The 23607-nt window shown below is 44.3% G+C and overlaps 1 protein-coding gene across 1 annotated transcript; it reads left to right on the top strand.

The window, feature by feature from the left end:
- Positions 1-1550: 1550 nt before the first annotated feature.
- Positions 1551-23252, top strand: LOC137900511 (neuronal vesicle trafficking-associated protein 2-like). The gene is made up of 4 exons (XM_068744610.1): positions 1551-1679; positions 9021-9131; positions 21385-21495; positions 23055-23252. The coding sequence occupies exons 1-4, from the start codon at positions 1551-1553 to the stop codon at positions 23250-23252; spliced, it is 549 nt and encodes a 182-aa protein (XP_068600711.1).
- The last annotated feature ends 355 nt before the right edge of the window (positions 23253-23607 follow it).

Below are 23607 nucleotides of genomic sequence, written 5' to 3'. Positions count from 1 at the left end.
CCGGGATTAAAGAAGATTTCACTGAGGCTTGTGCTTGTTAGGAGAGATCAAGTCAGATGAGCATAAAAAAATCTTGTCGAGTCCTTACAGATTATTGTATGTAAATTATCCTGGAGCCAGCTCGCTTTGATGGAATTATTCAGACTCCTAGAATTGTCTTTTTTATTTGTTAATTTGATACATTGGTCAAGATTATTTTATATATTATTTGAGCATGCCTGTTTTATTTTGAGGATAATGTGTTTATCACAAAAATAGCATTATAGCTAATAACTGCAGATGAAAAAAAAACTTTATTTTTTAACTTTTATCACAGACCAGTTTCTTTTTTTGAATCACTCACACATTTAAATGTGATTGAATGAATATTTAACTGTGTGTTAATCATTGAGCCGCTAGATGGCGCTGTATGACCAAAACGTTGGTTGAGTGATGTTTTATGCTGCTTTCAAGTCCTGTTGAAAGAAATGTCCTCTCGGGTGTGTTTTTTTTAATGAGTGGGAATAGAATAGTCGCATTGTTACATTTGTAAGATTCTTGAAGTTTCCCCCAATCGCTCTCCATTGATTTACAGTAATTAGCTCTCAAAGCTTGACTTTTTCTTGGACACATTCTGATCTCAGCTTCAGCATTATTAATATTTGTTCTGTGAATCTGCGCCACAGCGGTGGAATACAGAATAGATAATCTATCATAAATCGGATGTGTTCTTCCTTGAGCCTTTATCCTACATCTCCAAAACATAAAACCGAGCGCTATTCATTCATTTTATTTGAATTAATTTTTTTGACAAATCCTGACAACACGTCAGCAAAGAATAAAATATTTACAAGCGACAGTGAAGGCAACATTCCACTTCGGCTAAACAAAACGAGACTCCCGAAGGGGGGGGATTCACATCCCCCTAGCGGCAGTCTGAGCGGCCGGGTGCAGTTGCTGCTCGGTGAAGTCGGAGGCAGTTCGGATGAAGAGCTGGGCTGTCTGCTGGTAGGAAGCGCCCCCGCCTGACTCCCACTCGGTCCCCGGCGGCGCAGCGTCGTTCTCTCGCAGCATCATCAGCATCAGCAGCATCATCAGCATCAGCATCAGCGCAGCCTCCAGCCTCACCGGGTCCTCTGCGCTTCTCTCCGCCTCTGTCCAGACTCAAACGCTGCCGCAGCACAGAGGGAGCGGACGGACGGACAAGGACGCGCAGCAGCCGTAAGTCACTGGTTTTAAGGCGTGCATATTTGTGACAGGAAAAAATTTAAATAATTGTCGGAGAAACATTAATACTGCGAAGGGAAATAATAATAATCTCTAAATAACCTCCTGTCCTATTTCACATTCAGGTTTATCACATGCAATATTTTTGCAATCTTCCCAATTTGCTCGCAATCAAGTTAGAATCGCACATTTATAAAATCCTGCTCATAGAATCGTCTCCGTTAACCAGTCTGCAAGGTTTCATTGACCTGCTGTGGGGTAAACATCGTTCTTCCTCTGTCCAGGAACAGTCTTCAGGAACAGAAGCGGGGGGGGGGGTTGTGAATACAAAAGGGCGGTGAAAGATGGTGAAACTGGGGAGTAATCTGCAAGACAAAGGGGCCAAACCGGTTAGCGTGGAGGACGGCTTTCAGAATGTGCCCCTCATCACCCCACTGGATGTGGGCAGCCTCCAGAGCCAAGCACCTGACAAGGTGAGCGACGACAGCCCAAATAATGTGTGTGTCAGTCTAGTCTACTAGATCTCCTTTAACCTCTAATACCTCACTGTTTTTATCACACCCGGCACGCCCTCCCAGGACACACCCACACGCGGCCCCTTAATCTGTTGGCGTATTCATTCGTCTCCGCCGTCTCCGCCGTGTCCTTTGTTCTGCAGCAGAAACCCAGAGACAGATCTGGTGCCAGACAGAGAGTCATTTATCACCTCGACATAACTGTACCACAGTTCCTTAATCCGGTTACCATGGCGGCAGCGCAACATGGAGCGCCTGTTGGTGTTTCCAAGGGGTCGGGACAGAGGCTGCTCGTTCTGAAAATGAATGGACATTTGACTTTGCATTTGCTGTGTGTGTGTGTGTGTGTGGGGGGGGGGGGGTTGCATTCTGCAGCCATTTGAATATTTGTACGCTGAGCTTCTGAGAAAGGAACATGATGAATCAGAAGGATTGTGTCCACACAGCGTTATCGGACCGTCCCCACTCAGACTGGCCTCCCATTACAATTCAGCCTCACAGTGAGCGATTCTTTGACTGCGCCGATCAATCGCCAGCATTATGCACGGATGAATAATAACGAGTAATCATTGCATGACATTAAAATGGCACATCGTCCTCCATGCAAGGGAGGCTTCAAGAAAGCCGTCTGATTTATGTTGGAATTATTCACCCCTGGATTTGATGAGTGAATTGCGAGAAAAAGTCAATGCCACTGTTTTGAATAGTTAATCAGTTGAAACTATTTTCCCAGCAGAAATGCCTGATAAAGGTTACGGTTATTAAGATGTCTCTACTAGCGGCTGTAATGCTGCAGCAATTAGAGTGTTATACACCCTCGCTGAAGGCCGCAGTGCAGACGTACACTCCCCCCTAAACCAAAAGCTGGCTCTAAACGACAGTATTTGTAGAATAATACAGCCATATATTGACGGTGCCAGACCCTGTTTACCTTAGAGCACTTATTTATTCATTTATCATTACGTATAGAGGAAAGGTATCATTCACCCTTTTGAATGCACATTTGATCTTTGATCTCGTTGTCCAAGCGGCAATGGACCTCATCCGGTCTTTATAAAGGCAAGGCAATTGATTTACTTCATGCTGTTTAATAGGAGTGGAATATAATATATATTTATATAGAATATAAAATATTTTGTGGTTAACGTTTCAGAAAAAAACCTACTGACAACCCCCGGGCAGAAGGACGAAATCCAGCCTCCCTGCTCTATTCTGATGAGGGAGGCTCCGTTTTACCCCCCCCCCCCCCCGCCCTATATTAAATACCTGTTAACATGAGCCTTGTCCCTCACACACAGCAGGAAGGCGTGCCATGCATACAAATCAATCCTGTCAACAATCAGCAGTTCTGAGCACCCTAACAGAGACGCCAGCCATTGCTGCAGATGTGGCAAAGCCTGTTGCTGTGTTACAGCACAGAGTGCATTTACGTCGCCGTGACGGCACAGGGGGGGGGGGGGGGGGGTACTCAGGTGTTTTACTGATCGCCTGGACAGCGAGAGAGACAGGTGAACCGCGAGTAGCTGTGATGTAGTCATTGGCATTTACGGATGGCTGACAGTTGATGCTCGTCCGGACAAGCATCGAGCCAAAGTTTCAGGTTTTATATTCATATGTAATTATGCAAATGAAGTTGGGTCCACTTGTTTCAGGCGGGACAAGTGTGGGAGTTTTAAAGGTCATTTGCTGTTAAATCTTTTGAAAAAGTGTCTCTCGCTGCAAGCGTGGGAATTTGTCCTCCTGGCCAGTGATGCATGAACGCAGCAGAGGCTGACAGAAATAATAATGAAATCTGTAATTAGAGGTCAGCGCATGGGGGGGGTCGATTCGTTAATGAGAATGAGTGTCTGCTGTATGATACTGTATGATCCCACCCTTTAAAATGACACACTGAAGTATTTTGTCACCGGCTTTTAGTCCTGCAATAAATTTCACGGAATAAATCCTAACCGTTTGTTATTTGCACAACAGAGAGCGAGCGCATCCTGAAAGCCACACCAAATAGTACACAGTGCTAATAAAATGGCTGCAACTTTAGCAGTTGTGCGTTTAATCTCATTTCCTGCGTGGAGAATCAGGCTCTAGCTTCACAGCTGTTTGCTTTAATAACAAAAAATATGTGTGAGAAGGGCCAGAAATTGTTCAAAACACATTTGAATAAATGGCCAGCTGTTGATCAGTGAGTAGCATCACAGACGTTACTCATGAAGTTGGCACAATCCCAGATTATGTGTGAACTGCTGCAGATTATAATCTAGCCTCTTTAATGCACGGCCTGCAGAAATACAATTTGGCTCAATTGAGTCTGGATCTGGGACTTCCCAATCCCTAATCCTCAATTTTGGCTCTAGCCTAGGGTCTTCTACCAAAGCGAGGTGTTCAATATGCATTGTCATCAGATACAGATGACCCTATACGTATGCAAATACAAAGCTTTTTTCATGTATCAATTCATTTCCATGTCTGCTTTATCCGCCGTCCGGGTCATGGCTGTTGCCGGAGCCCATCCCGGCTTTTCCGTGGACGAGAGGTAGGATATAACCCGGAAGCGTTGCCAGCGCATCGCGGGGTTAAATCTTTTTGACAACACAACATGTCGGCCAACGGGGGGTTTCGTTTAACGACGGAATCGTTTAGAGACGGGGTATCCGGAACGTGATTCCGTCGTTAAGTGAGGACCAGCTGCACGTAAATGACCTTGTCCTTTCTATGTCCTTGGGGGGGTCAGGACTGTCTTTTTACAGATGATGTTGATGACGATGACCAATGACCTTTAGCACTAACCGATGACCAAATGTCAGCCAATACTTTGGTCTGCTAATTTAATCAGAGAGTCTCTCTTCCAGCTCTTACGGTTTCTAACGGCTCCTAAGTGAACTATGTTCAGCTCGTAAACACGCCGCTATGTTCGCCATCTGGTCATTCCGTGCGTCTGTTGTTTGGGTGTTGAGCAGGTAGTTTGTAAAAAGGGGGGGGGGGGGGGGGGGGTTCTTTGTCTAGAACAGCCTTCTGTTGCAGATATATAAAAAAAGGATGAGAGCGAACCAAATCGCTAAAATCTGCCCGACAGCTTAACGCGCTGAAGTTCATCAAGCGCCGTAAAGCCGAGGGGAGCGGGAGATACGAGCCATTATTTTCACTGTTGATATTGCTTTAACATTAATTATAGCTTGATAGCACAGGGACAGCGTTGGAGAGATAAATATGTGTGTGTGGATTTCTATCTGCTGATGATGAAAATCTCCATTATGCTGCTGAATTTATGTTTGTTGTTGTTGTTTTCATGTCCGGGGAGAGTTCAGAGTTAATCAGCTTTTATCTGTCTGATCTGAGACCAGTTTGCTTCTTCTCCTATAAAGCTAAAGCCCAGTTGATTGGGTCACATGACCTGACTGGCCCATCAGATCAGTTGTATGGTTTTGATCCGCTTTAGAACCCCCCCCCCCCTATGCCTCCGAATGATCGTGCACCCCCTCCCCTTTTAGAATACAGAGATATTTTCAAGGGCAGGGTATGCTCAAAGTGACGTTTACTCTCACGTCTGAAACAAAGTAATGCTTGTGGCCTACAGAGGGCGGGGCTTATAGGGGCATTAGATTTGATTCCATCTGGGCAACGCCGTATGGCAGCCGCCGCTGTTCACCGATACCTTCATTTGCTTGCTGACTGTTATATGATGTGATTCCTCTGGGATCTAAACTCAGGTGCAGATTTATCCCGCTATGGGCTGGCGACACTTCTGGAGTGTACCTCGCCGCTCACCAATAGAAAACCTGGGACGGGCTCCACCCGTGAACCGGAAGATGCGAAAAACCTTATTTGCTTCCTGCCATTATCAGCCACAACAATCAGATCTCACGTGCAGGACAGAACAAAACAATAGATATAAATGTTTGAATCCATAAATGGAGTTTTCAATGTTAAAATTGAAAACTCCATTTATGGATTAATTTTTTTCCCCAATGCCATTCTGGATCCGATGCGGATGAAATTCAGCCGCGAGATAGAGATCCCGACCCAACATGACTGTGTCAAATTACATAAATGTTGGTCGATAATTGTCAGGTCACAGAAAACCCAAAAGCAGGATAGGAGAAGGGAATACAGAAACGTAACTTTAATGTTCCGGCAAAGGTGGTCAGTCCCGACCAACCGACAAATCAGGATAGGGGCAGGCAATAAAACAAGTTCCAGGAAACAGGCAGAGTTCACAAAACCAGGTAATCAGTCTAATCAGGCAAACAGACGAAAATCCCAAAAAAACAAGCAGGGCAGGTACGTGAATCAGAATCAGGATTAGGGCGCTGGAGAGTAGGAACAAGTCACTGACTGGCGGGACAGAGGACTGAGCAGAATATAAATGCAGCGGGGCTGATGAGCAGCAGGTGTCCAGAGCAGCACAGGTGATGTGCATGAGCTGACAACGGGTGTGGCAGGCAGAGTGGCGAGAGGGTGGAGCTACTTGGAGCAGGAAGGCGGAGCCACATGGACCAGGAGGCTCTGGCTGGGTTCCTGACAATAATCAACAGAGATTTTGGGGATTTTAAAGCTCCATTGACTGCAATGTTACCAGAAATTTCAATGTGATCCAGAATCCAGGATCTCTTCTGGATCATCACCAAAATCTAATCATTTGTTCCTGATAACATTCCCAAAAGTTCTTGAAAATTACATCAAGATCCATCTTGCTAAAGGACAGACGTACGGACAAACCCCGGCGATTACATAACCGCCATCTCAGCGGCGGTAATAAAAAAAATAACTTGATGTAACATTAATCACTTTTGATAACATCACTTCCATTCGAGTCGCGAGGACAGCCAACACACACACACACAGACGCGCACACACACTCTTGTTCACAAGGAAGGATTAAAATCAACCCTGTCGAAAAAATGTCTGCAGCTGCCTTCCTCACTGAAACTTCACCAAGACCGGCTCTCCTGCAGCGCCGTTGTTGGGGATGAGAAATGAAACAGTAATCACAGTGACAACAGGTCGGAAGAGCAGCACGCCGGGGAAGGACGGACGGAAAGAGCCGTAACGACGTCTCATTGAACGGCAGCAATCAATCAATTCCACACACAGAAGAGAAACTGTGCAGCTCTCGTCCAGACGTGAATCGCAGACAGTCGCTTTGATGCATTGAAAGGTTTGAATTTAAAATAAGACGTGTCTGCAGTCATTATAGGAGGGGGATCAGACCCTTCTGTACAAACTCACGAGTACTGAAAAGTTTTCACTTTCGCAATGTTACCATGACAACAATTTCTGAATTTGCCCTGTCCCCACAAGTTTAATATGTTTTGCAAAAGCAGTGCTGAAAAAGTCATTGCCGTCGGGCTGAAACACTTCTGAGAAGACCGATTCATTAATCAGCTGATTAGTAATAAATAAGTTAGAGGAAAGAAACAACTGAGCTGTCGAGAAATCCATCGCGTGGTCGATATTCCGCTAACATAGCGTATTTTGAAGAACTTGGAAAGACCAAAGAGGCGGATTGTTCCCGTAAACACTATTATCTACAACCGACACATTCGGGATTGTTTCAAGGAACCTTAAAATATTCCAGATCTGCAGCCTCATCGATTAATAAACTAAAAATATCATTTTTAATTTCATTTAATTTTGCTCATCCTTCAAGCGTCCTCTTGAAGGATTATCGTGCACTACAATAAAACCCAGCATGCGAGGGGCCCTTGCAACAGCAGCACAAATGGATCGATCGGTGAATTGCGAATAAGAAATGCAAATTGATATCCGTGGAATCATTTTCTGTATTATAACATAAAGACAAGATGTGTTTGTTCGTATACGGCAGCTTTCCGAGGCAGAATGGCTCCGTCTGTGCAGAGGAGGTAAACTTGTTCTGTCGGACAGCCAAACCTATCTTCAAATGCAACAGAGGCAGAGGCAACATTGATTGATCGTCAGTTCAGTCGGTAATATGAAATAAAGGAGCGAGCGAGTAAAGGGGGGGGGGGGGTAATGAGGCGACATATTAAGTGTTGCTGTGGTTGAATCTAGAGGTTCCATCAGCAGTTTATTGTGAAACGAGTCAGAGAATGAGAAAGGCAAGGCGAGATTAGTTACGCCGATGACGAGCCTGTTGAGAGGGGGTTGATGCACTGAACGCCACAAGGGTCTGGCGCCCCCCAGGGGCCCAATCAAGCGTGCTGTCGTCGGGGTTTATGCGCCGCGGCCTTCAAATTTTAGATAAGGGCTTTCTGCAGCCAATGGACAGTGGACAGTAGCAGTTTGTGGCTTCGTCTCAGTGACGGCGAACTGAGCTGAAGCAGCGCCATCACCCGCGAGGACAGTGAGACAGCGTCCTCCCCTCTGCCATGTGATCTGTACATCTATCTCTGTGTCTGCCCCGTCCAGTGGGGGCCATTAATATCGTACCAAGCAGCAGAGTCTCTCTCTCTCTCTCTCTCTAGTGCGTGCAGTAATGAGGTGAAACCTGGGAACAGAAATTATTCTCCTCGGTTCTGTCAGTGGCACGAAAGACGGAGGTGCCGCTAAAGCTAAAAAGTTAAGGAGACAATTTGCTCTCTGGGGTCGGCGAGGAGGGGGGACAGCTCGCGGGAGAATATTCTCAAGAAAGTAATTTGTTTATTCGCCCAGGGATTCAGATCCACTCAGGAATTTAATGGATTTTTCGCCGACCCTCCTGCTCCTCCATTAAGTTTCAGGTAAATTTGGGCTGGTAGTTTTTCCATTGTCCTGCTGACAAACAACACCAGCCACGTCAAGCTAGCCGTCCCAGCATGGAAGAACTACAACAATTTACTGAGCAAGTTTGTTGATGAGAAAGAGAAGTCAAATCTTGACCTAAATTCTCATCCGCTGCAGTTTTCAGATCCACTTCCTGGAAAACTTTGACCTACCCAATGGACAATTTAGAATTACCACAAGCCGTCTTTGTTCAACTCTCAATTTGTTTCGTAATCTGCCTGCAAGTTGGCGTCACGTCTGATCATCAAGTCTTCAGACTCCTTAAAGGGATGCAACTAGGAACAAAACTAACACAGTTAGTCCAGAGACAAAGGTCAAAGTAAAAAAAACAACAATAATCATGGTCAGGGTTAAAAGGTGAGAGGGTGGGGGTACACCCTGGACGAGTCGCCAGCTCGTCACAGAGTCCAAAACACAGTATCTTCCAGTTATTTATTTTATTACTGTTAAGAATTAGAGCCTGGAGGTGGACAACTTGCTAATAGGATCCTTATCCCTCCTTATCGCTGCCTTTATCGTTCCCGGATATTTGACCAACGCTTTTGTTTTCTCTCTCTCAAGGTGGTGGTGAAAACTCGCACCGAGTACCAGACAGAGAAGAAGAGGCTGAAGGTTCCCAAGGTGGAGGAGTTTACCATCAGCTTTACTGACGGGGTGTCTGAGAGACTCAAGGTAGGAGTTGGTGCTAAAGTTAGAGCCATACGGATCCAACATGCTGCATCGGTGTCTGCAGCGATAACGGTGCTGTTAAGAGACGCAGCGAGGATGTAAACGCGTTTACATCGTCAACGCAATAATGGAAATTGTGTTCATTTACTCAGCAGCGGGAAACCCCGCGGTTACGATCGAGAGAGAGAGAAGGTTGCATTAACTGTTCTCCTGTGGGGCGATATTCAGCTCTGAGTACAAGAGGATATTTATTATGAAATTAAGTCAGCTATGAAGAGGCAATACTGTCAGTCAGGTTTAGAGATACACCTTCTGTATACATGGATGCCAGCACAGCAGCAGACCGACAAGTAGAAGAGCTGCGAGCATTACGATCTCATTCAAACAGGAATGGCTGCCTCCATATTTTCTTTCACACACAAGCATGAAAGTCGATTACTTGAGAACCGCACTAAACTGTAAGGGTACGTTCACTCTATTTTAAACTAAGCGACTCGGGCCCCAAAGGAGCTGCTTGAATCCAGGACGGGGTGGCGCAGTGGTAAGCGCTGTTGCTTCACTTGCAGCCTTTCTGTGAGGGGTTTGCATGTTCTCTCCGGGTTCTCCAGCTTCCTCCCACCATCAAAAACATGCAGGTTGGGTGAATCGGTTACGCTAACTTGTCTTCTGATTGAGTGAGTGAGTGAGAGAGAGAGAGAGAGAGTGAGAGAGAGAGAATTATACATCAGACACCAAAGTAGACTGTGAAATCTGACTGGATGACACACACACACACACACACACACACACACACACACACACACACACACACACACACATTGTACTAGATCATGTTGTCAAGGTCATGTAGAACACTGCATCACATGGTGCTCTATAAACTCTGCAGTGATGCTCGGTGTCTCAGAAACTTTGCTGTTGAGAATCTTCCACATATAAAATCACTTTTGTCCATGAAGTTCTGGAGACCTTCATCAATTTCAAATCCAGCCACGTGAAGGAGAGGAAGTCCCTCAGCCTATAATTAGCTGTATTTTACTGTTATGACTCACACTTTAAGTGGTGCTGTGGGGAGAAAATGACTGCAGCTCTGACCCAAATTAACTAGAATGTCACCTTCAAAAACGAGCACATCAACGGGATTCATAAACGCAACGATAAACAACAAAGATGACCAAAAATGAACCATGTAAAAAAACACAACAACAGTACAAATCACTGGCTGAGAGGCGCCCCCACTTCAAACACCTCCTATTCCTCAGTGGGGAAATCCTCCTCATGAGTACAAAACACAGAGAACGCCTGGGAACAGGTCGAAAGGAAGAAAGCGGAACAGGAACAGGCAGCACAAGGAACACGCTTCTTCAGCTGTGTGGCTGAAGAAGTGAGGGAGGGATAAAAGCAGCTGCCATGCTGCATGTAGTAACCACAAATATCAATAATAATACGTACATCTTTATCAAATGCTAAGATTTATTTGAATTAAATTCAGACTTTATTAATACTGGGAATGTGTGTGACATGTTGATTAATAAATAAACATCTGATCAAGAACAAATACTTCATAGCAGTGAATATAAAATATAAAAGTGGTAACTGTAAGCAGGCCGATACATGGAACCTATATATACTGTATATGTAAAGTAAAAATCTAAAGTTGTACTTCTGCTACTTTATATTTCTACTCCACCACAAGATAAATCTCATTTATTTGATACGTTACGCAACGCTTCCAGTCGATTATTTAGTGTTGATAGACTAATTAGTGCTCAACATTCAACCAATAGACACATTATACTCGCTGGAGAAGCACTTGGAGAGCGCAGACCTCCGCCGAGCGCCTCAGTCGCTCTATATTGCGATTTAGCCTGAAAATACTGAGGGACAGAGGATATTCTGGAAGCGAGGCAGGTCCAGAGAGGCAGGAGCTGATCAGGTGAGATCTGTAACAGGTGCGTCTTGTTCAGTTCAACAAGCCTCGGCAGCTGCGCAGGAGCAGACCTCAACCTGCAGCAACAGTCACCATAGCAACCCTCACAAATGGGGTTTTTCCTGACCTCGTTCTGGATCAGATCCAGAAGACATTTTGCATGATAGTTCATATCGGACCACTTCATGACTGTGATTTTTGGTGAGTGAAGTTTTTTTTTTTTTTGAAAGAGCCTCTATTATAAGTAAATGGGGAAAGCCCGGATCGCAACAGTATCTACATTCTGGATCTGATCCGGATGTAATTTGGCGGTGAGTTAGAGGTCCCACATCCACACTGTAGAATCACCATGCAGCAAAGCTGAGGCAACTTTTTGAAGAGGTGGCCGCTTGCATCATTTGGCATGAGAGTTCACTTTTATGTGTGGCTCCAACACATCCTGTCAGCTTTTGTTAGGCAGGAATGCATTTGGGTTTGTGTGATTTTCTGCGATGTCATTTGGTTTTTGGGTACTCAATTAAACCGCTTGCTTTGCTTGACTGGCAGAGCTGATTCTGCAGGCATGTTCGTGCACACACACACACACACACACACGCTGTGCAGTATGGAGCAAACATCCCTGGATGACAAATGAAACGCTTGCACATCTCGTCTCTCTTCAAGGCTTTACAGATTGTGTTGACAGATAAAGAGCTCACGGTGTGAGACGCTCTATAATCTGCCCTGCCGCTCTACTGGGCTCCTGCCTGCCACTCTCCATCCCTTTATTTTCTTTTCCGCTACTTCTCTTTGTATATATTTTTTGACCATTTTGCCATTTCCTTTTTGGTTCACAAGGCTTCAATCCACATTCATACATGGATAGAGGCAGACAAAAAAACGCAACGTGTTATTAACTAAATACAAAGCATGACCATTTAGAAACTAGAAAAGCACCCGAAGAACGCAAACCTTCACCCCTCATTCCCCTCCTGATTGGATTTACACCGTCCACATGGTGATCTGGATCATCATCAAAAGGTTCTTGGTATCTTTATGCACCAACCATGAAAGGTGAAAGTGTTAATGTTAAAATGTAATATTTTTTCCTCACCTCATTCTGGATCAGATCCAGAAGACATTTTGCATGTCTCTCTATTTGTCAGATTGCTCCCTATATGTCCATCGCCTCCTTCTACCCAGTGTGCTCCTCCTGCAGCGACGCTCCTGGTCTTTGATTTAAGAGCTCCATTCTGTTTGTCCTCCATGTCGACCACCACCACAAACGTACAGGAAGATTTCTAAAAATAAATAAATCAGGAACATCTCTGAACATTTAGATGTGGAAGAGATTCATTTATTTTTTGTTCTGGTTGGATCCTGGCACGTTCACTGTCCAGAAAGCACGGCGTCCTTGGCCAGCTCTCGCCACATGCGCGCGCCAGAACTTGTCAATCTGAACCGTTTGGTGCCAGAATAAGTTAGTTAGTTAGATGTGTTGGCATCCAACCGTGGGAGAGGCAGCCATCATCTAAAACAATTATTCCATTATAGCCCCACTTTGCCTTCCGCCGAACGCCTCGCTGCGCTCTGCCACCTCCGCAGAAGGCCGTCTCTCTGTTAGTCAGGTACAGGAGCTAATCACTGCAGCTGTTCCAAGCCAATCACAGCCTCCCGTTCCAGAGATCGCTCTTCCCGCTTTGTGTGGATGACTAATAGCACGCTGATTGTTGGGGGAGGAGTTTTCGGTTGTCATCTGCGCTAAACTGAACGCCCCCACACTGATGCTCACGCACACAGACATCCAAGTGTGCAAAGGTTTTTTGCGATTGATTTTTACCCACACTGGGATTATCCTGTGAAGCCCGTGTGTTGTTGAAGGTTGGAGAACATCAGACAGAGAAGAGGAGGTCTGCTTTTCTGCATTTGGAGTTCAGCATTGATTTTTTTGAAAATCGGTAAATTTACAAACTCCTGGTTTTTGTTGAGGGTTTTAAAACAAGCATCTGAATGTTGCCGTGTTTTCCCGCAGCAGGAAGCCCACAGTGATGAGCTCGTTCTAATCAAGCAACCCTAATCATGAAGAGGGGCCGGCATATCGTTGGAGCCGTACAGAGGAGACAAGGAGGAGCATATGAATAAGCTGCTGATTCTGCACCAGAGCTTCTCTCAGGATGCAAAGCAACAGTAAACTGTAAATGCTACTTTTAGACCCTGATGTTCACGCTGATATTTTGTGGTTTTAAGTTAATCATCTCGTATACACGTCTAAATTCAGAGATGATCATATTTCGCCGACACCAAGAGAGCTGGAGTTGCATTGGAGCCTCAGTGAGGCGAGACTCTCACACTGAAATGCATCTGCATGTCGACTACACAGGGAGAACGCTGATTAATAGCAGTCGATTAATTTAAGTCGTTTTCTTTCTGAAGCGCGTTTGGCCCTTGTCGGCCACCGTAGTAAACGTGGATACATTTCAAATCAGCTCAGAGGATTGAACCGAAACAACACTAAAGATCTCCCTTATGGAAGATTAGGACTACATTTCTGACTGACTTTTCACAAACTAACTCGGTTTTAATTCCCGCGCTGACGTGAAGGCGCTTCATTATCCGCCCCTCAGCAGCCGCGTTTTTTCCCACGGCCACCTTGAAAGTAATTGATTCAACCCGCCAGCCGTACTAGCGTCTTGATGTCATTTTGGCATGTATTCCTTCATTTCCTCTATCATTCTCTACCCCTCTCCTCGTCTCTCTGGTTCTCATATTCTCGCCGTCTTGCCTGAAGCCAAGCCAGAAATTGGTGGCTTGCACTCTCTCGTGAAGCTCAATGCCATGAGGTATTTCACACGCACACTCACAGTTCTGATAGAAACTGTGCCAGGTTCTTTCTGGCAGATATTCCTGGACCTTGTGTTGTTTAAAGTTGGCTTTTGATAAAATAAACTAACCAGATGTGATGCAAAGACCCCCCCCGATGTCCAGTTTAGACCTTAGCTGAATATAATATTTTTATTGGCGCCAGGTGGCTGGGATAATCAATATAAAACACATTGGAAAGAATTGTTGCTGGAAGTCAAAATTCAGAACTGGATGGGCACACATGTTGTTGGTCTTCCTTGAGACTGTCCTACGTCCCTCTGTTAGATATTACATAAAACACACAGACCGGTGGCCATGGACTGGACGGACAATCTTCAGGACACAAAAGAAATGCAGGCACGCTGATGAGAACAGCGTGAAGGACGCTGCTGCTGCTTGAATGATCATTTGGATGATTGGCTCCCTCTCTGACCAAATTCTTTCTTCAGACGCCTTAATATCAAACAGCATCTCAAAGGAGAGCGGACAGTCTGCCTGTCAATATTTACAGATGTGAACAGGCATTCATAAATCGTCTCTCTTCTCTTACCATTTCAGCTTGAGGTATATTGAATAATGTTAATTTCATGACAAATCAATTTTACTTCAAAGGTTAAGGAAAAGGGGGGGGGGGGGGATCTACTTTATGATGATGGAAAAAGGATTCTGGATTCCAGACCGAACAACTTGGGACGTTTCCTCCAGCAGTGCAGTGGAGGCTGCAGCCCTGCTGCTCTTAGCAAGTCAATTGGAGGTGGATTTCTGTCTGATCCTTCACCAATGAGTACAGACTGTGTATCTGACTACATGGAATGTCCAGTTAGTTCTCATCGGGCCCCTGCAAGACCCGAGAAGTTAAAAGGTGATTTTTTTCCCGTAACCCTAAGGGCAATCACTGGACCATTTTCGTGTAGCTATATTTCAGTGGATTGAAAACAACAACATTTCTTTTTTTGTGCACAGAAACTGCTACCCCCTACTGTAAATGAGAAAAGAACAAGCGCTTGAATTTTAAGTCATTTGTCAACATGACATGCAAACATATGCATCAGCACATCACATGCACTCACAAACGCTTGGAATAGGCACACACAGAGGTGCACATGGTGAGCATGCACAGGAACACAAAGCATACCCAGGAGACTTGGATCTATAGGGATGCATGAGAGGAATGAACCTTGTCCTGTGATATAAACAACCGGGATGTGTGCTAATTGTGTGATTGTGTGTGTAGGTGTGTGTGTCTGTGGGTGCGTGTGAGTGTGTGTGTGTGAGTCATGTCCTTTTATTAACAATGTCTCAATAACATCTTAATCTTGCAGAATCTGGTTAGCAAATTGTTCCAGATGTTCAGTGTGTCCCGAGAGCCTTGCTACTGACAGTCATGCAGTTTGTGTGTTTGTGTTGATTCATTTGGATTTGTTATTATTGAGTTATACATTCTTTTTTTCCCCCCTTAGTTTCATTGGTGTAAAGGAAGAGGCGAGGCTGATGCGGTTTCATTGTGTGATTGCTCGCTTATGTCTCTGCCGCTGTTCCTTTTTGTCTCATTTTAAGCCGACCTCCTAGATGTGACTCGATGTCTGCACACTCTCATCACCCAGCAATGTCCTCAGACTTAAACCTTTGATGTTTTGTCTCCGAAGAGACGTGTGCTTAATTAGGATGCATTTGCATAGTTAGCATCGATCTCCGGGGTAAATGTGCACTCATCCGATCTAAGCGTGTGTTCATAAGGGATAGAAAGAGTTTAGATGTTCTTTAATGTCGCACTTTATAAAAGATGGAAGAAGAGGTAAAGCAGTTATCTTTATACACGCACACACACACGCACACACACACACACGCACACTTGGTATTCTAAGACAGTTAGACCCTCTAATGGTGCGTTTAACCTCACGTACTCCCCTAGACATTTCTAAAAAGTATTATTCCTGAGAAACCTTTTGATATTCACTGAAGCTGGAGAGAGTGCGTGACATGAAACCTTATTATTAGCCATGAAGAATGTTTTGAGATTAAAAGTCTGGTCACAATGGCAAGTCATATTTTTTCAAATTATGCACGGTATAAATATTTTGCCTCCCAGCTAAACCTCAGAGCAGTTAGTCATGTTCATCATTGGATAGGCTACCGGTAATATGCTAATATGGATGTGATACTGTTGATTAAAACACAATGATATTGAACTGGAATCACCATAATCTGGACAAATTGGTTGCTGCATGAGCTGCTTTAACATTTCACAGCTGGTTTGGGAGTTAAGAGTCCTAATTTGACCTTTAACCTTCTGGAACATGGATTCTGTGCTTTGCCACGAACCAATCAGTGACATGAACTTGTTCCATGTTCCAAAGGAGACTTTCTTACCGGTCATTAATTTCATTCATCATCAAGCTTGATATGCAATTTTTACAGCCAAGATAAATAGCGCTGTTTCCTCACCGGTTTGAATCCGGCTTGCGGCCTGCCTGTGAGGAGTTTGCATGTTCTCCCCGTGTCTGTGTGGGTTCTCTCCGGGTTCTCCGGCTTCCTCCCACCACCAAGAACATGCAAATTAGGTGAATTGGTTACACTAAATTGTATAATAATAATAAATAATTGCACTAAGGCATAATTTAGATGGAGCAGAACATGATTCGTAGAGACTTGGTCTGATTTCTGGTTGCTGCTTTATTGTCTCTGTTGCCGCCTCCTTTATTTCTCACTTTGCTCCTTTTTGTCTGTGTTATCTGTTTTTATCAGCATCATTTTTTCTCTCTTGTCACACACCCACCCACCCTCCCTTTCTCCCACTCAGACACACCCACCCACCCTCCCTTTCTCCCACTCAGACACACACACTTACACATTCCCTTCGTTCTCTCCTCAAGTGAATGCGAGTATAGGTGTCGGCTTCCCCATATGGCTTGTCAAGTTCCAGCAAGTGAGGACGTGGGTAGTGTGAGCTGCTTTCTATCATAGCTTGACTTTTACAAAAGAAGATAAAAAGTACATTATTTGGTGATGCGGGTAAACGTAAACAATAGGTAGCCTGTTAATCTGCAGTCAGAGGAACATCCACTGAATCTTTTAGAATCTGGATTGATTTGTTTGCCTCCTCCTTCCGTAACACACACACAACTGTCTCCCCCTGCAGCCGGCTACAGTTTCACCAGCAGGGGTTTATGATGCAGGAGTAAAATGGGAAGATGAATGTGAGTAAAATAAGCAGAAATGTTAAGGTTGGCCGAAAAATCTCAATTGACAGTTTTGATTATTGATTAAATGGTTGGTTTCAAGCAACCGTTTTTCCTGTTCCGTCCTGTTTTTTTTGGATAAAGTTAAGGAAAATGTATTAGATTTTTAATATCAAATTCACTTTTCACTGTAAATTGGAACGGTTCATTTTGGAAATGTTTAAATTGCAACATCAATGTTGGGTGTCCTTCTTCTTTGAAAACAATTTTTTTGCCTTTTTGCTGTTGTTGGGCAAAAATAATTGTACAATTTTATGTCATAACCTTTCAGGCCATGCTTTCTATGTTGCTATGTCGTCATTGTGACGCTTCTACTCGTCTGTGTTTTTGTATGCACTCTGGCCCTTCTGCTTGAAAAGCATTAAAAAGAGAAGCCTCCTAAAATGAATCCGAGCTTCTACAGCATAAGCATCTATAAGCATCTGTTGTCTGTTACAAGTTCATGTGACCAAAGTGGAAATGAAACCTGGAGGCTGGTTTCGATGAAATGACTGATGTTGATGCACTCGGTCGAAGTATTACTGATGGAGCCAACCCTCATTAAAGACACGCCCAGTTTATAGCAGCATGCTGTGTACCTTCATCCAGGAAAAACAAACGTGTGCCTGTTATCTGTGCTGCACAGCACACAGGATGATGCTTGTGGTGAAGGCGATGATGGTGCAGAAGGGCACGAAGCGGCGCGCCAAGGACAAAAGGGCATATTGACTGTATTACAAAGAGAACAGGAAAAAAACGTTGATTTACTATCAGACATTATAGCCATGCACCAAAAGAAGACATCATTCTGTTTGAGGCATCCTTCGTTCTCTTTTGTTACGCCTGGTTAATGGAGCTGCACAGTCTTGGCACGGTTTTGACTGATATCTGTCCGCCTCATGTTTGGAGGAAGTCTTCATCCGTCATCTTTACGACTACCTCCCAAGGTTTGCTGCAGACATGAGCCGGGGGTCTGAATAATGTAGAAAGGTCAGGATAGATGTTTAATAGATTTACACAGTACATGGTCGCGGCTGCATCGACAAGGATGTTGGAGCAAGCGTTTCTATCACAAAGGGCCGTGTGCTCTTGCCTGAACCGCTGCTATGTGGAATCTACAATAAAAGTGTAATGGAGCATCAATGTAGGCGTTACGCTCCATGCCAGGATCAAACGCCAATCTGTCATTTTCAGGATCATTAAAAAGTGTTCAGCAGTTGGAACTTCATTTGTGGGGTCCTGCTTATGTCTTTTGATGTGCATTTAATGTCCGTCTGTAAATGCTTGGACATTATAATAGTTTATTTATTTTGTGGAAATATAAATATTATCTCCTGTTAATTATCTTATGACTAATTTGTGCTGTAAAAAAGCTGAGTTGGCTGGGAAGTGAATGGGAGACAGACAGAATAAGGGAAAGACACAAACCCCGGCTGTTATCACGAGATGAGATCAGAACCGTCTTTATCACATGCATTAGAATCTATTTTGCATTTTCATGTTGCCTATATTGTTGTGCCACTTTCATATCATAGCTACAACTTAACCGAGCCTCTCTGCACTCCAAGTCATATGTCTGCCTTGATATTACGCCACCTCGTATGGAATGCTTTAGTTGTTGAGGAATAATTGGGTGCAACACAGAAAAATAACTCAAACGTGTGCAGTTTAAATGGAGCAAAGGGGCAAATCTCCTCCGCTATTACCAGCTGAAGTCTTCTTTGCATGTTTCAAAGATCCTGAAGGTGGTTCTCCCCTGGCATAAAGCGCTCATGGCTCTCTTGCATGATGTGAGGAGCTCCGGAGCAATCTCTCTGGGTCCGGCTGGGTCTTGATCAGACATTCCACATCTGCCGCTGCTCTGAAAGGCAGCTCACCATCACTTTGAAGACATACTTCTAATGCATCGCATTGTGTGATGCGAGAGATGTCGTTCGCACAGTGCCAGCGGCGGCCAAAGCTGAGAGTCATGTCCCCCCCCCGGTTGACACCAAGCAGGCACTTCGCGTCTGCGTCCACGTCCACCCTCACAATGCTGATGGACTAATTGCTGTGACATATAAGCGACAGATCAGACAGGGAGCAGTAAATCATGGATGAATTTAATGTCCCAAAAAAAGAAGAAACATTGGAAATGTTCATTCATTCTGGAAGTTTCTATTCAGTTGTCTCACAAGGATCATTCTTTTTTTTTACATTTATAAATAAACGCACCCAACTCATCGACTTGTGTCTTGAGCGGCGGCGCCATATTTAAATGAATCTATCCTTTACAGATGATTTGCATAATTATAATTAACTGCTTGTTCAGAAGCAGCCGGGGCGCCAAGTAAAAAGTAGAATGAAACAAACCCTTTTATATGCTAATCTGCTTTAATGCGCTATTGTCTAGCCCGGCAGGAAAATGAATATTTCACGCTTCAGACTTCACCGAGACGTTCTTATTTGTACCAGCATACAGAAATAAAGGTGTTCTTCCGTCAATCTGGATTACTCTTCTCACGAAGACTGTTATTATCGCATTCTTTATCAAACCCCAATCTTTTGGGTGTTTGTGGTGAATTGCTTTTTTTCTTTTTCTTTATTCTATACAAGAATTATGATAATATTAAACAGTTCGTTATTGTGAAAACTGACCACGACATTTGAGTTTGTTCCATTTCCCCCCCCAATAATTAATTGTGGGTTAGACCAGCGAGTGAAAGCACTAATTTGCAGACGTTAATGCTTGAAAGGTCAGTTTTGAGCAGCTCATAAATGTCATCAGTCAGAGGAGTGCAAGTCGCTCCTCATCTCCTCCTCCTCCTGCTGCAGCAGAGCTTCATCCCGACCGTCCTGCTGTTCCACCTGCTTATCCAACATAAACTGCAAACCTCACCGGACCTCAGAGGCCTTAATAATAAAGACATAGCATTCATTGCAGCATCAGTATCTCGGGATATAAACCCCCCACTCGATCCCCCCGCCTCCTCCCCCGGATGTCCTCAGGGCTCCGGCGCGCAGATCTGAGGTGCAGAAGGTCTCCCTGTGGAAACGACCTGATTCCTGCCACCTTTTTAGCCGCCTTAAATGGCAGACTGTCAGTTGATTGTTTTGTTGTGTTGCTGTCGATCTGTAGTCTGACGCGTATTGTGCTGTGGAAAAGCATTTCCCCTTTTGCACAGGGAAGTCTCACTCTCATCTAAACAGTCTTTTCTTTGACCAAATGCGATTTATGAATCTGTTTGTCGCCTCCACATTGAGAGTAACAAGAAGCATTTGCATGTGTGTGTGTGTGCGTGTGTGCGTGGGTGCGCTTCTTGCTGTCGGCAGCTGGAAACATTACGACAGTTGTTGAAGCAAGAATTGATTTCTCTTGCTGACTTCAGAACAGCAACATCGAGCTTTGGGTTGTAGCCACGAAGGCTGCTGAATGTTACCTGGATCTGAGAAGACAAGATACTGAACAATTAAAAAACATTAAATATATATATATATATATATATTCCTATTGGACAAAGGGCAAATAAACAGAATACCATTCATCACAAGTACATTTTGCACACACTCCTTGATTACTATTACTAGAAACAGAGCTTGTTGTGCTGTAAATTAAAACTCAAATCACATGACAGAGTGTGAGTGTGTGCGCGCAACAGGAGGCGAAGATGGTTCCAGGGTTATTTTGTGTTTTGCTGAAACAAGTCAACGACAGCTTTCGTGAGCTTTTGTTCCCCCTCATTAAAGAGGGAACGTTGTCATGGAGATTATACAGTAGTTGAATGCACCAATGCACTTGAACAGGATTGACCTGCAGTGTGACTGCTCCACAAAATGGTCTTGGTGCAGTACATATACTGCATATACTGCATGTACAGGACAGGTAGTGACCGATGCGACATACGACTGGTTTGTATTTTTAAGACATGAGCTGCTACAGAAAGGAAGCGCGCGAATCAAGTGCACGACAGTCTCCAAGAGGAAATAGTCTCCAGCTACTCCTCATTTACAGAATCATGACCCAGCATGATATCCATACGGTAATTTTACATGGCCCGACTTGCAACCAAGTCGGCAAACGCTGATACCTCAGATCCAATTGTGGTCGGAAGTCGACGACTACCTGCAGGATGAGGTGAGACGTCCTGTAGAAACCAGCCACTAATCATAATATCTGCTCTGTGTCTTGACATAGTATCACAAATACTACTTTGTTTATCACACAGCTCATCAGGAACACACACCCACACACACACACACACTCACTCACCGGTGTTTGTCCTCCCGCTAGGTGACGATCCTGATCATCCTGGCCCTGGCCTTCCTCGCCTGCATCGTGTTCCTGGTGGTTTATAAAGCCTTCACCTACGACCACGCCTGCCCAGATGGATTCATTTATAAGGTGAGACCTGCATTTCATTTTACATCTTCACAGTCCAGGAATTAAAGTAGCTATCATCCATAACTGGCACAACGTTTTTATATATTATGTACATGATTTATGTGCTAAAACAAGGTTTTTTTAAAATATGGTTCCCGACATTAATCAGATTCGGGGTCCTTGACTTGACAATGTTGGGGAACAATCAGGCGTCTGACGGCAGCTTGTTGCCGTGTATTTTACAGTTTTCTTGTCGATCCTCTTTAGACGAACCATTTGTCAAAATGTCAGACGACGCCTCTGCGTATATCAATCAGTGTGTCTCTCCTCTCTGACGATTTCAATTGACCTTTCAGCACTAGAATTACATATTCGAGTGTTCTTGTCCCCGCGTCTTCTCTCGCTATATAACCTTTGAGAGAGGAGAAACACACAATACTCCCATCACCATGTTACCAACAAAGCCTGTAATATCAACAGCCATCAGTAAATAATCAATCGTAAGCTCACGGTGTGTTTTAAAGAAAGACACGGAGGCGTCTCATCCGTCGTTGCTGTGCCAACGTTTTGATGAAAATGACCAGTTATGTCGTAAATCCACTTTTTCCAGAGTTCCACTGGAGTTGAAAGTTTCTCGGTTTGTTAGAGGTCATCTTTGAAGTCTTTGGACACATCTAGTCTGAAGGGGGGGGGGGGATAAATCTACGTTCCTGCCCACCGCCTCTGCAGGGGCTCTGACTGCAATCTGCAGAGGCGTTATTAGAAGTGTCACATGCACATCCACACAGTGTGGTCTATTCTCTGCAGCTGCACAAAAGGACATGCACACGGACGCTATGCAGGCGCGCCGTGATGTAATAAACTCCTTCACATGACTAGGAGAATCCTGAACCTTTTTTCCTCACAGAGCTTTACTATACAGTCAATATGCAGATTTCATCTAATTTTTTGTTTGGTTATTAATAATAAATGCACTTTTTTTTTTTGCTAATGAAACAAAAAAATAAAGAAATACTGAATTTAAAAGATGAAGTTAAGATAATCTGTTTGAATTGAACTGAACTGAACATACTATTGGAGTACGTTATATATTTATGACCTCGAATGAATTAAATCACCCCGTTTATACATGCCACTTATGAATATCACATTTGTTACTATTTTTTTCCCCTTGATGAGCTGGTGAAACCCTGCCTCTCGTTGGTAGTTAGCTGGGATAGGCTCCAGCAAGGCGGCTAAAGCGGCTGTAGGTGAAAAGATCGCAATCGTTTCGTCTACAAGAAAATGAAGGATGGATGATTTCTGGTTGGACAGCCTCAACGAAAAGTCATATTAAGAAAGAAATACCAGACATTTCGCATATCAGCATAAAAAGACAGTATTGCGTTAACGTTTGTATTATCTACAGCAACAAAGGCTCCTCATCATCCAATCAGCTCAGCCATCTCGTTAAATAAATCAGCAACCTCTTTAAACAGGTTATGGCAGATTTTGCATTTTCCTCCCTTGATAGGCTTGAGCTAAACGATGAGTTTATTGATAAATGATCTGAACCTCAGTGATGACTTTATCGCTCACAGCACAAGCGGTGCATCCCAGCGTCCCTGGAGGCCTACTACGCCGCCCAAGACGCAAATTCAAGGGGCCGCTTCTACACAGTGATCAGCCACTACAGCATGGCCAAGCAGACCACCTCGCACTCCGTCTCCCCCTGGCTGCCTGGAGGGGCAGGGGGCCAGCAGCGCGACAACAAGCCCCCGAGCGGTGAAGGCCACTGAGTCGGTGAAAGGGAGGGAGCGGCGGGAATGACACAGGCAGCGATCGATGCAGACACACAAACATATACCAATGTGTAGAGACACAGGGAGAAAGAGATGCACATAAAAGCAACAGCAACATATATAGAATGCCAATAAACAAAAAAAGTAAAAACCTGCATGCAGACAAAAAAACAACAACAAAAAAGCAACACACAAGCACACGCTAGGTTGTATTTGGATTTCCCCTGACTGCCCATTCATGTGCTCGCTCTCTTGTCAAGGGGCTTTTCCCATTCAACATTTGCTGTCTTGGAGTTATTATCTGCTCACACGCACACACACACACACACGCACACGCACGCACAGTCTGCCC

This window comes from Brachionichthys hirsutus, chromosome 10, assembly GCF_040956055.1.
Source record: "Brachionichthys hirsutus isolate HB-005 chromosome 10, CSIRO-AGI_Bhir_v1, whole genome shotgun sequence".
NCBI lineage: Eukaryota > Metazoa > Chordata > Actinopteri > Lophiiformes > Brachionichthyidae > Brachionichthys > Brachionichthys hirsutus.
The sequence above is the reverse complement of the archived record's forward strand: the minus strand, read 5'-3'. Positions and strand labels throughout refer to the sequence as shown.